General features: G+C 43.9%; 1 protein-coding gene across 1 annotated transcript in view; it reads right to left on the reverse strand.

Annotated features, from left to right (window-relative positions):
• DCC (DCC netrin 1 receptor) overlaps window positions 1–12,379 on the reverse strand; it is a 371,781-nt gene that overhangs the window by 67,986 nt on the left and 291,416 nt on the right. The window contains exons 19-21 of the mRNA XM_009637419.1: window positions 9,319–9,414; window positions 5,138–5,316; window positions 841–979 (exon numbers count right to left, since the gene is read on the reverse strand). Coding sequence (XP_009635714.1) covers window positions 841–979; window positions 5,138–5,316; window positions 9,319–9,414 — 414 coding nt within the window. The remainder of the gene's footprint in view (window positions 1–840; window positions 980–5,137; window positions 5,317–9,318; window positions 9,415–12,379) is intronic.

Consider the following 12,379-nt stretch of genomic DNA (forward strand, 5'->3'; position numbering starts at 1 on the left):
CCCCCCCCCCCCCCCCTTTTCTCTCCCGTATTTTGCACACACGGTGGCAGCTGCTGTAACTGTAAGCCTTGGCTGGACTGGTACGTTGGTCACCAGCACCGTGCACAGCAAACACCTAAAACGTGTCCACACAGTATTATGACCGGCCCTGTGGTTGTTTAGTTTTTAAACACATCCCTTTAATTCTTGAGTCGGGAAGGAGCAGGCACTGAGTCCTTTTTAATAAGCCGATAAGATGGGAACTCATGACCTTGAGGCACACAGAACTTCATAAGGCAAAATTTTCAAGTAGCAAAATCAGTATCTAGCAAACACCTAAAACGTGTCCACACAGTATTATGACCGGCCCTGTGGTTGTTTAGTTTTTAAACACATCCCTTTAATTCTTGAGTCGGGAAGGAGCAGGCACTGAGTCCTTTTTAATAAGCCGATAAGATGGGAACTCATGACCTTGAGGCACACAGAACTTCATAAGGCAAAATTTTCAAGTAGCAAAATCAGTATCTAATAATAAAAGAATAATTGTTCTCACCTGATCTTGGGTTCCTTCATGAAGTGACAACTATTTTAAATCATTAGGATTAAAAGTCACAGATACTCATTATACTATGGGGCAAAGTATTACGCGCACGTGCTGCCATCTCCTAACATCTTGCAACGAGACCAGAGCTCAGTAGAATGAGGGCTCTGCTTTGCTACCCATGAAAACAAGCAAAGAAATACAGTTAATTTTGTACGTATGCTGCCAGCTTATGCAGTTACGATAAACCTGAGCAAGGCTTTTGATGACAAATAAAAAAAAAAAACCTAAGAAAGTCCTTCCAACAGCTCTCGCCGTACCTGCTTCATAGGTGGTGGCGTGCGCGGTCATGCTCCAGGTGCTGGACCGCCGACCTTTGGTGACCATGACGGAGAACTCGTACATGGTGTTTGGCTTCAGACCTATCACGGTGTGACTCAGCGCGGTCGTATCGGCCGACTGCAAAGAGACGGAGCGGAGAAGGTCTTTAAAGCCAACTCTTTTTGCTGGCAGCCAAGCAAAACACAGTTACAATTACGGTTACGGATTCCTTTTCCGAGCAAAATAGCTCTACTGCTGCTGCGTACCTTAACGGGAGTATTTTTAGTACCAGAGATACGCTACTAAACTAGCTGCCTATAATTTAGGCAGTTAAATGAATTATGCTTTCTCTTTTCCCAGACAATGCAATTTGCCATGCATTTTTTTCAAATGTAATTTGGAAGCTAACCTCGTGTCCTTCATCTATGCCAATATGAGGACGGAAAATAGCAACACTTCCACAATTTAAGCACTCATTTCCAGCCCCTTTGGTGGGTTCCTTCTTTAAAAAAAACAAAAGTTAATACCTACTGATTTTTAGTGGAGGCTCAGAAAACATTTTTACCCTTACAAAGATCCTGACTATGGCTTCCTAGTTCCTGGGGTTAACACATATTTATGATAGAGATTGAAGTACGATCCAGGACCCCGTATAAAGACGCATTTTTGTATTCATAGAAAACACTTGTGCTTGGGTAAATATAATATGTTTATATATTAGATTATATTTGAAACATATTATTAATCTGCCTTGCTGTGATGTGTTATGAACAGCTACCCACGGTGATGTGACTATTAAATTGTTCATTTATTTTTAGCTGATTTAGCTTTTTACCTCAGCCTGGAGTAAGGAACCATTCGAGACAAACTGCACGAGTATCAGAAGGGACAAGTGAGCAGAAAATTACGGGACAAATTGGTGACAACTGAATAAAATCAATTCCCACGCTTTTCAAGCTACAGAGCCTGGTGTGCAATTCCCCAGCGTCAACAACTTATGGGCCAGTGAGTTAAAGGTGCCGGGCACTTTTACGTGTTTATATACCTGTGGACCTAAAGTTTCTTGAGTAAGGACGACGTATAGATGGCTTTGTATCAGATGATACCTAGGCGTTCACGTTTGGGAAGCAGTTCCCAAGAAGGCATCTTGCCGGCATGCATCAGTAATGCCGTTCTGATGCTAATCATCAGATGACGCAACAATAAATCGCCCTTTCCTAAAAATGGGACATCAACCACAGAATAAAGCAATAATATTCAAGGGGGAGTAGGAAATATTTACTTTGCAGAGACATTAATGAATGGGCTGTGCATGCCTACATGCTACGCTGGTTTAGATGTTTTGCATGCTACTTAGTAGGAAGACTTAACACAATACCAAATTTTATCATCTTCTTCATACTCAATGAAAACTCCTCGTTCTTGGAAACCATCAGTTTTGCAACTAGGGGTTTACTCCAGCAGAGAATCTCCCTCTATAAAAAGTCTTACTGAAGCAAAGATCGCACTTAGGACCTACGTGTTGATAAACTACTCAACCAAACTACTCAGCCACTTGCCAATGATGGCAGAATCATAGAATAGAATGTCATCTGCAAGAGAATCCACCTGCTAGAGTTTATATAAATTATTCTTGGACTAAAGACTGGACTTAAATATGGGGAATAATAATTTTCTCCTCCCCAAAAAGGTTTTGGAAGAAATGAAATTATTTACGGCATAAAATACCCTTAGCATGACTGAGGGTAATGAAATCTGACAGCTATCACTATGGAAGTGCTCAGATACTACACATGATCGGGAAAAACGCACAGGGAAAAAGCAATAGGGTTTGAACCTATTCCTGGACAAAACAGTCTTTAGCAGAACATAAAGACGTTGGCTTTTTTGTAAAAAGAAAGCAATTTGTCTCCAGCTGAGTGTTTTTCTTTGACTGTTTTGCTCAATATTAGCATTTCAGAAGTCGCAAACATCCTTGAAGTTAATACGGCATTGAGATGAAGGGGGTGTAACTGCAGCAAGTACCTTTGGTAATGCCATGCCATGCCTGTTTGGGACAGTTTGGCAGGGCAAGGTTAAATTTATAAACTTCCAACTTCAACGGGAAAGGCTAAACCCTTCTTTACATTAGATTTTATATAGATTTTTGAAGCAATAGGAGACTTTAATGGGAAAATCTCAAAAGAATTGGCAATTCAATGCCAACGCAAAGGCAAGTGCTGTGGGAACCCATTTGTGAGCCTGATCCAAATCCCTCTGAAGAACATGGAAGTTCTCCCCACTGTTTTCAAAGAATAACAGCATAGGTTTTATCTTATTTTATAAGTTATTTTTATAAGTTATTTCAAGAAAGCAGCCCCTCTTGAAAGATTTTTCATTGTTCCTGCTTCTGGGTGATTGAATTGGAATAAATGAATCGGACCGGCTCTTTACATGCTACCCACTGACCAGTCAAACTAGAGATGATGGCAAAAAAAAAAAAAAGATAATTTCAATCTTGCTCTTTTCCTTTGAGTCTCCTGCTCTTCGATGGCTCCCAGAGCCCTCTGCAAGAGAGGTCCTCCTCTTGTTTCAGGACAATGAGCTCGACAGCTCCGAGCAGGACGTGCTTCTCCTGCACAGCAAATTAACGGGGCCATGTTTGATCATTTGTGTTGGTCACCCACCACTTCCCACTGCATGCAGCTCAGTAAATGCATTGGGAAATGGAAGAAAATGTTACGATTGGCTGTGATGGGCAAAACATAATGATGTCACTTCTGGAGCTTTGATTTCATCAATAGAGCTGCAAACCCTGAGTCGCTGTGCTTCCCCGTGCTATACTCCTCATCTTGTCGGGCATGGGAATCCATCTCTAAATAGCAGACAGATCAAGGTATGGCATTCAAAACATTACAATGCATGGTGCTGGCATCCTTAATTACCTAAAAGAGCTCGTTACATCTGCACGAGCATCGAAAATTTGGGTCTAATATTACCGATCATCATCTCAGAATCTGAGGTTGTCAGAAGTATGGTGGTAGATGTGAAAGCAAGGTATGGGCTTTACACCTTGGAAAGCTGCACTATTATTTAAAAGCTTTACAAGCGGGCCAGCACCTGCAGGAAAAAGCCAGCTGGCCTGAGTCTCCTCTCAGCTGACCTGAAGGCAAATCGGGGGTAACGCAACTGAAATCGATAGTTCCCGGCAGCACGGGGACTCGGCCAAGTGCCAGCGAGCCAAATGCTGATGGAGATGTGTAAGGGGGAGAGCAGAAAAATCGCAACCAGAAAAGAGATTGAAGGCAAGAGCTTCTCCACCATCACTCCCACTTCTGCCAAAAATTACCCGGGAAAGATCTCGAGATGAGAGTCTCTAAGACAGGTGTACCCCAAACCTAAAGAGGCAGAGAGCTGTCCTCCGGGGTTTAGAAATGCCAGCCTGTATTTAGCTACATCGTTGAGGCTCTACTGGAGGAGCCTCAGTGCTGGATAGAGCATGGCCTGCTCCACGGTCCTGGTAAAAATGCCTTGCGTGAGGCTGCTTTTGTTAGGCTAGAGAACAGTAAAAAAATGAGGCGTCCACTTGCAGTATAACAATACATCCATAGCAAACAACTCACTCTGGATCGATAAGATCCTTTAGGTGAGCGAAAACAACTATTAATGGTAGGGCACGGGAGGAAGGACATGCTCATCATGGGGAAGGGGGGTGTTATATGAGATGCAATACAGAAGCTGACGATCGTGGGGGAAGGTAGCTTGTTGTTCAAAACCAAGCAAACAAAAAAAGCCGAAAGGCTGGGCTTGCTCCTTCCCATTCCCTGTCCCACCGTATCTCTTTGCTTGCACGTGATTTGGTCCTGCCTTCATTAGGACTTGAGAAAAAGTAGCATGCTGCTGCCGTATCCTTTCAAATTGAATTTTCTCATATGCTGACCTTCATTTTTTTGCTGTTTGGGAGTACGTAATACGGGTGAGTGGAATTACCATACAGCGTGGGTGGCTTTGCAATTGATACTTTTTCCTATTCACGCTACGCTATCGTGCTACCAAATCTGTGTCTAATTTATATCTGATTGTTAAAGATTAAAGATCTAAACCTTCAACAACTGTCATGTGGAAATTAAAATACAGCATATTCATCCAACTAAACACATGGGCTTCTAGGAAGCAGTAGTTACTCAGGGAAGTCTCCCTTTGATTGAAATGGGAATTTTAGTTGAGGGAAATTCATAAAAGCCAATTCAGACTCTTTGCAAATCAAATATGAACAGATGAAATAGCTCATAAATTCATAACGTGTTAAAATTTCACCTTGTACTTAGCACTTGTCGAATAGCTTGTTCTCCATCGGACCGTGTAGAAGCGAACCTCCGTAGTCTTTTGGTTCTTTGGGACAGAGTTGTCTGCCCAGATGACCCTCACTGCATCATGCGTAAGTGTAACAGCCTGGACACCTACTGGTGGGAGCATGGGGGTGGAGATATCTGGGACTGAGGTAGGGAAATCATCAAGCAAAGGATAAAAATCAACTTCTAATGGATCAATGGGTTCTGGGTCCATACATCACCAAATGAGCATTCCAAAATAAATGAAGAGGTAAGTTAAACGGAAAAACAAACCAAAACAAAACACAAACAGCCACCAAGGGGCACACGTCACAATGGGTTAAATGCATGGCATTAATGAGGAGGAGGAACATGAGGAGAACAGAAAGAAAGGCATTAATGCAAAATGAGAAGGCACCAGCAACGTTTCAGTTACATCACTACAACAAAACCAGCGCTAAGTGCTATTTTTCATGACTTGTTTAAACACTTCCAGGTATGCTGTGTTTCCTTCACACGAGATGGAAGTCAACGCACAGTGGCTCTCCTGAAAATGATTCACATTTTCTTAAATAAATCAAATCACTTAAATGATACATTATTGGAAACACCTACAAAGTGGAGGGCGTGTTGTCTTCCAACCTGATTTATAGACACGACATATGCTCACACGTGTAGGAGTTACCTATGCTTTTCTTTCTCGGCAGCCTCTTCTGGGCTTTTTTGTTGGTTTTGGCTCTTGAAAGGAACATATTCTGCATTTGCTCAAACGTTTGTTAGGTAAAACAGAACATAATAATTTCACTGCTGAAGTGAAGGTCTTGCAATTGTTGATTTACTACCAATGTTGGACACATGGATTATCTTCAAGTGGGCTCCTTCCTCGAGGAACAAGCTCAGTTCCTCTCCCACGTGCCTGTGAGCGGGATGGTCTTTGGGGAGCAAGACATTGGGCACCAGGCGCATGCCATGGCGGTGTGCTACGCAATGTCAGAGGAAACTTCCGGCTGGCTTAATTACCGAGACAGTGGCACATTTAATTTAATTTAATGTCATTGTATTTTCAGAAGCTCAGATCTGAGTGGCGTGCTGACAATTCCAGTTACCTGAGGCTGTTGAGATTACTGTGGCCACGCTTCTCCTTCCACTTTCTTGCAAAGGAGGTTTCTCTGAGTTATGGTGGCGTGAGAGAGGAACCAGACATTGGGTCAGCAGCCGATTACTGCTGTTACGGTCATGGGAAAAAGAAACCATCAACCACCTGCGTACAGAATTCCTCTCCTGAGCAGCATTTGGTTCGGCCCTGATGACATTCACGCTCTTGGCTTCTCCAGGGCTCTGTCTCTGCCCTTTGGGGCTGCAAGGTGGCGGCACCCATGTGGGAACCAGAGACCATTTCTACTTGCTTTAAATACCTCTGGCCTTGCTGAAGCACCCCGTCAACTTCTGGCCTGTCTTTTAAAACCATACTTACTGACTCAGTAATTACCAGTTGCGATTTTTCTAAATACAGTTTCAAAATGCAGTGGGTAAAGTGCAGCACAAGCACGCCAAAAGGTTGCTTGGGGGTTTTATCCCCCCTTACAATAATGTGCTAATTAATTACCCAAAGCATTTATAAATTACCCTAATATTTCCTCACTGACACTTGTGACAGTCTGTCTGCTCCATGTGCCATGCCAGCTCCTGACACTCGTTGATCACTCCTGTTTTACGGTTTTGTAACTTTTCTTCAGAACTTCAGGAGGTCACAGCCTTCGGTAGGAAAAACCAGAGGAGACAAGGGTGTTCAAAAAGTATGCTAAGCCATTAGGTTCAACCCCTCCTTGGGTTGTTTCTTTCATCAAAAGCTGCTTCACGAGAAGTTTGAATACGAGCGTTGAAGGAAATGAAGCGTCCCGGTTGTTGTAGGAATCCAAAACTCAAACACACGATCCGCACGGGGAGGAATGGGCAGCTGAACCTCTTCTTTTTTTTTTTTTTGCCCCAACCTCATGAATTGAGCTTCTGCAAGTTGAAAGTTAACAGTTTCTTTTCCTGAACCGAACTTTTCCGAAAGAATTGACTGTAAGCATTGGAAGGGGAGCAATACCTGTTTCTGTTGGGGCTTTTTTACAAACTTATGATGGAAGTTGATGTGACTGGAGCCGAGTTGATATTTTAGTAAATACTGCACTTCCTTTCCCTTTTTCTCGCCCATATTGAAAACTGAAGTCCTGCTGTAGGGGAGATTATGAAGAGAGGCTGGGTTTTGCAAAATAAACGGTCAGACTCGATCAATCAAGGTAATTCCATTTCTGAAACACGGCACCACTGACCCGAGGAAGAGGGAAATGTCTATAATCCACCAGTGGCTGGTCCCGAAATACCGTTTCTGCTTTCCACCAAAGTTTCATTTGCTATTATTTACATGTGGACATCTGTCATTTGGAAATTGCAATCTCTTGATAGAAAATAGTTTCTCGTGTTCTTTGGAGTTGGGTTTTTTTTTGGTACATATTGCATGTTATATAACTTTAGTTTGCACACCATGTCCACCCAAGTAGACGCCAAAGTATGTCTATGTCCATGCTAAACAGACACACAAAGACACCATTTTGGGGCTTTTTGGAGCCCAGGGGGGGTCAGCTCGGCCACCGCTTGGGGAACAGAGCTCCCGTGCTTTCCTGCTTCACTAAAAGCCTTTTTTGAGATGTTCCTGCACGAAGGACCCAGGCTGCCGGCTCCTTTCAGAGGCTGCATCCCATGGGTGGGAGGCGATGGGGAGCTCTGGGTACGGACGTCTCTCAGCAATAAGAGAGAAGCACCGAGGTGGACTTCTCGCAGATGATCACCGGGTCAGTTCACCAAAACAGAGCCCAAGCCTGAATTACCCTTTTTTTTTTTTCACACCTGGATATTGTTTCATTTATGAGAAGTTATATACAGACATAAAATCAAATCCCACAGGCCAGCCGGGTGATTTTTAAATAGAATCGACAGGGAACAAAAGCCTTAAAAATAAGAGTATATATGGATCCTGAGGCAAACTCACTGGAAAAAGATTTTACAAGACACGCACTCAGCCAGAATGAGCTCTGTAGACTTCAGACAAGAAGAAAGAGTAGTAATTTTGAGCCAGAAGTTCCCTGAGACTTATTACATCTAACACAGCTTGTTACGGTTGCCCTTGATTGCGTAATTATTATTATTTTTTTTTTCTCCTTTCTCCTTCCCACTTTCCAAGATTTCTTATGGGAATACTTCACAAAACCATATGGATAAACGCTGGTTTTCCTCATAGAGCCACAGAAGCGCCAGTTGGTTGATTTATTCCTCACGGTCCACCCAAGCCAGCGTCAGTGATCGGGTTTGCTCTCAGTGACACAGCTCCCCTTCCAGGCAGCTCTGAACACCATGGGTGAAACGCGCGAGAAAAAACATCACCAGGCGATGGTGTCGCTCCAGAGGAAAAACACTTTTTCTCTCCGTTCTGTTCTTTTAACCCCTCGTCAGCCCAACACGCCAGCAATTGCAGAAAAAAGCACGAGGCAGCCCAGAAGACAGGGCTACATAAGGATAATTCTGATTTTATAACTTTGCTAGCATCCCAATGATGCATCCGTGAAAAACAGCTGCCTAGAAGCACCCTGCTCCGTAATCCCTTCTGCGAGCCTTATCCTGCCAGGAAAATCTTATTGGAGTATTCCTTCGCCTTTTGCAACCCCCCTACACGCTTCTGTAAAAGTGCATGATGACGGTGTGGTTTTTTTTTTTTTTTAACTAATTCATTTTAATTTAAACTGCTTTAAAAATGAAGGGGAAAAAAAAAAATTCATCTGGGCTTAATTCAGAGAAGTTATTCACCACTATTCCGCCCGGCTCTTTAAATATTTAAATTGTTTGGGAGTCATGCTTCTCCCAAGCCAACCCGCACCAAAGAGCAAGCGCTTGTGAGCATCCCATTAATTTATACGGCCAATTTCTGGGAAGGGTAAATAATTCATTCTATCCGTGTCGTTACAATAAAGTGGAAAACGAAGCTGATATATTCTAGCAGGGACCTGGAGGTTGCCGAGTTCATTTCTTCCATTGCCTTGACCAAAATGGTTTGCCCCATGTGCCCCCTTTGTAAGGCCAATGGCCACTGACGGGGTGCAGAGCATGAGCCAGCATTTGCAAACTCACCTGTCATCGACCGGGTGGTCGCGCTTTCGTACAGAGGCACCCCTTCGCCTGCGTTGTTAAACGCCTTTAAGGAAATCACGTAATGGGAGCTCGGCTCTGCAGGAGAAAACAAATAAGGCAAAAGAAAGCAGACACCATTAAAGCCAGATCTGGGGTGCAGAACGGACGAGCCTTTGCCTGAAAAAGAAGAAAAAAAGAAAAGAAAATCAAGTGAGGAGCAAAATAAGCGATGAGCACAACTGCTGCCCATCGTTTTTGTTTCCATTCCAAAGGATTTATTTATTGATCTCGGTCTCCCGGTGCTATCTTCATCAACAGCGAGCTGAAGGTCTCCTTTACATCACCTGCAGCTTCGCCTGCATAAGAAAGCTGGAACCAACCTTGTGCACCAGCCGTAGCTCCTGACCCATCGTGGTGCTACGGGCAGTGCCCCACGGAGGCGAGGGAGGCTGTGGGGTGCCTGCGCATTCCCGGCACGCTGCTGGCTGGAGCTGGGGGAGCCGGGACCGTGGCACCGAGCTCCGGCGGGCAAGGAGGCATCCAGCCATGCACGAGGAGGCCTGGCTGTCCCGGGGATGACGTGGGAAGAGATGGTTGAAGGTCACCAGAGATGTTGCCTTGGGATTCTCAGCTCACGGCAGTGACCCCCAGGCGTCCTGCTCTCCAGCGCTGCTTGGGTGGAACCCGTGCTCCCCAACCCAGCCCAGAACAGTTCATGCACCCCGGTAACCACTTTCTGCACGCCAAAAAGCCTCCCTCCCTGATTTCTCCATGTCCCAATTACATCGCTAGTGGCCATTTTACCACTTTTTACCGCTCTGAGAACCCCTCACGCTATGCTCTAAATACGAAGGATGTGGCACATGACAAAAACCACATGGGAACCAACTTCTGGGCGCACGGACGGGCTGCGCCAGTTTGTGTGTCCTTGTTTACCATGGGGCTACTCTAAATATAGCCCTAAATGAAGACGAAGTGAAACGAGCACATCAGTCCCATGTTGGTTCTTGCTGCTGTTTGCTGAGAAAAACCAAGGCAATCCATTTTCCTGATTTTTTCCATGCAAATTCCTTCATCTCCCCCTTATTTTTATTTTTTTTTTTTAGCTGTTAATTCTATTTGCACAGAGGAAAATTGCAGCTGAATACACTGGGTGCTCATACACCTGCCAGAGATGGGAACGGCCTCCTCCAAGTTCTCTACTGAAACGTAACAAATGTTTGTATGTGAGGAGGCATTTGTTAACGTGACATTGCAAAAGACCCACGGCAGAATTACATATTTCATCTACATTAACCCCAAATCAGCTCAGCATGATTAATACCATTCCAGTGAATCTGAAATGAGTAAATAATCTTGAAGTGCTTCTTGCATATTGTTACTGGTATCCTTCCCACCCACATATTTTGCACTGCATTTCATGTCCAGAAGAAGCAGTGACATATTTAATATTCAGGTGACTTCTCTGTTTCTGTTGCAAAAGAGCTAAACTTTAAAAATTGCCAAATGAATGACTGGTGCATTAATAACTCCCTGCGCTAAGTACTGTATGGTTATTAATTCAGTTGGTACGCACTGTAATATCGTTCGTCAGAAGGAAATTATTTTGTATTCACGGAGATGTAGTATATATTTTCATATGATTTCCACCATGTATTAGCATACTACTTTTAATTTCTAATTTAACTAAGTGTTGTAACTCTCCAGATTCCACAAGGAGATTTGGTTATTGAGACACAAAGTCATTATTTAGCTGAGAGTTTCGTAACGTCACATTCAATAATTCCTGCAGCAGAAAAAGGAATTCATAGGCACCGGCTCAGACCGATGCCATCTCTGCTTCCTACCCACGTCCCAGCAGCTGCGCCAACTTTTGAAAGACACCTGGCAAAGCGATGCGAGGGCTTGATACAAACCATTCGCCGAGGTAGACTTTGGGAAACGCAAGGAAGGACACCAAAAGATGAAGTTTTAGGACTTTGAGATGTACCGGGTGTTTGCTCTTACCAGCAGTGAACTCGGTGACTGTACTGAAGAGGACGCACAGAGGCAGACATTGGATTAACCAGAGAATCGCGGAATCATTTGGGTTGGCAAAGCCCTTTCAGCTCCCCCAGCCCAACCGTTCCCCTACCCCTGCCATCCCACCCCCAAACCCTGGCCCTCAGCACCTCGGCTGCCCGGCTGTTAAATCCCCCCAGGGATGGCGACTCAACCCCTTTTCTGGGCAGCCTGTTCCTTCATGTGACTTAAATTTTAAATAACAAGGCATTAGTCAGAAAAGGCTCTCACCCTGAACACTGATTTTTTTTTAAATGCGAAAGATTGCTTGGGAAACCTGATTCTAGAAATTACTGCCAAACCCCCCAAACGCTCATACAACTGCCACATCTAATGGAAATACATTGTGAATTCCCAGTAATGAATAAGCAAAATGAGTGATTTACTACTAACCTGACAATGAAAAATGTACTCGCAGAAATGGATAAATTAGGTGGAAAAATATGATAACTTCATGGAAACTTGAAAAAAAAAAAAAGAGGGTATATAGCACATACTTCATTGCAATTGCCCATATAGCACAATATATAGTCCATCAGGTTTTATAAATTGAGCAGCCTGATATGCGATTTATGTTTATAACTAGGCTGGGTGAAGTTACATTTGCAAAAATGAGCCAAGATCGGGATGTGGATGCGATCTGTAGCTTTCTGTTAAAAACATGAAAAATTCAGGTGGTTAATTTGAGCTGCTGCTAACTGGAGCAATAAATAATTGCTTGAGTCTCCTCTTAGATAAGGGGGGAAAAGTCAATTTGCCACAGCATAGTGTCTAAACGCGGTATTAAGAGTTCGGTTTAGGCCCACACAACGGAGAAGTGAAAAAGCGTCGGGATTATCACGCGGCAGACGGTTGCTTTTTGAACGGCGCTCTTTTCGGTACAATGCCACTGACTGGAGTGGGAGTTCAAACGAGGAAAGCTTGTTAGTGTAAATCTACTAATAAGCAGGATGGATGAACAGCTGGCCATGAGCCGGCCATGGGTGCTGGCAGCCCAGAA

The sequence above is a fragment of the Egretta garzetta genome, unplaced genomic scaffold, assembly GCF_000687185.1.
Source record: "Egretta garzetta isolate BGI_Z169 unplaced genomic scaffold, ASM68718v1 scaffold384, whole genome shotgun sequence".
Lineage (NCBI taxonomy): Eukaryota > Metazoa > Chordata > Aves > Pelecaniformes > Ardeidae > Egretta > Egretta garzetta.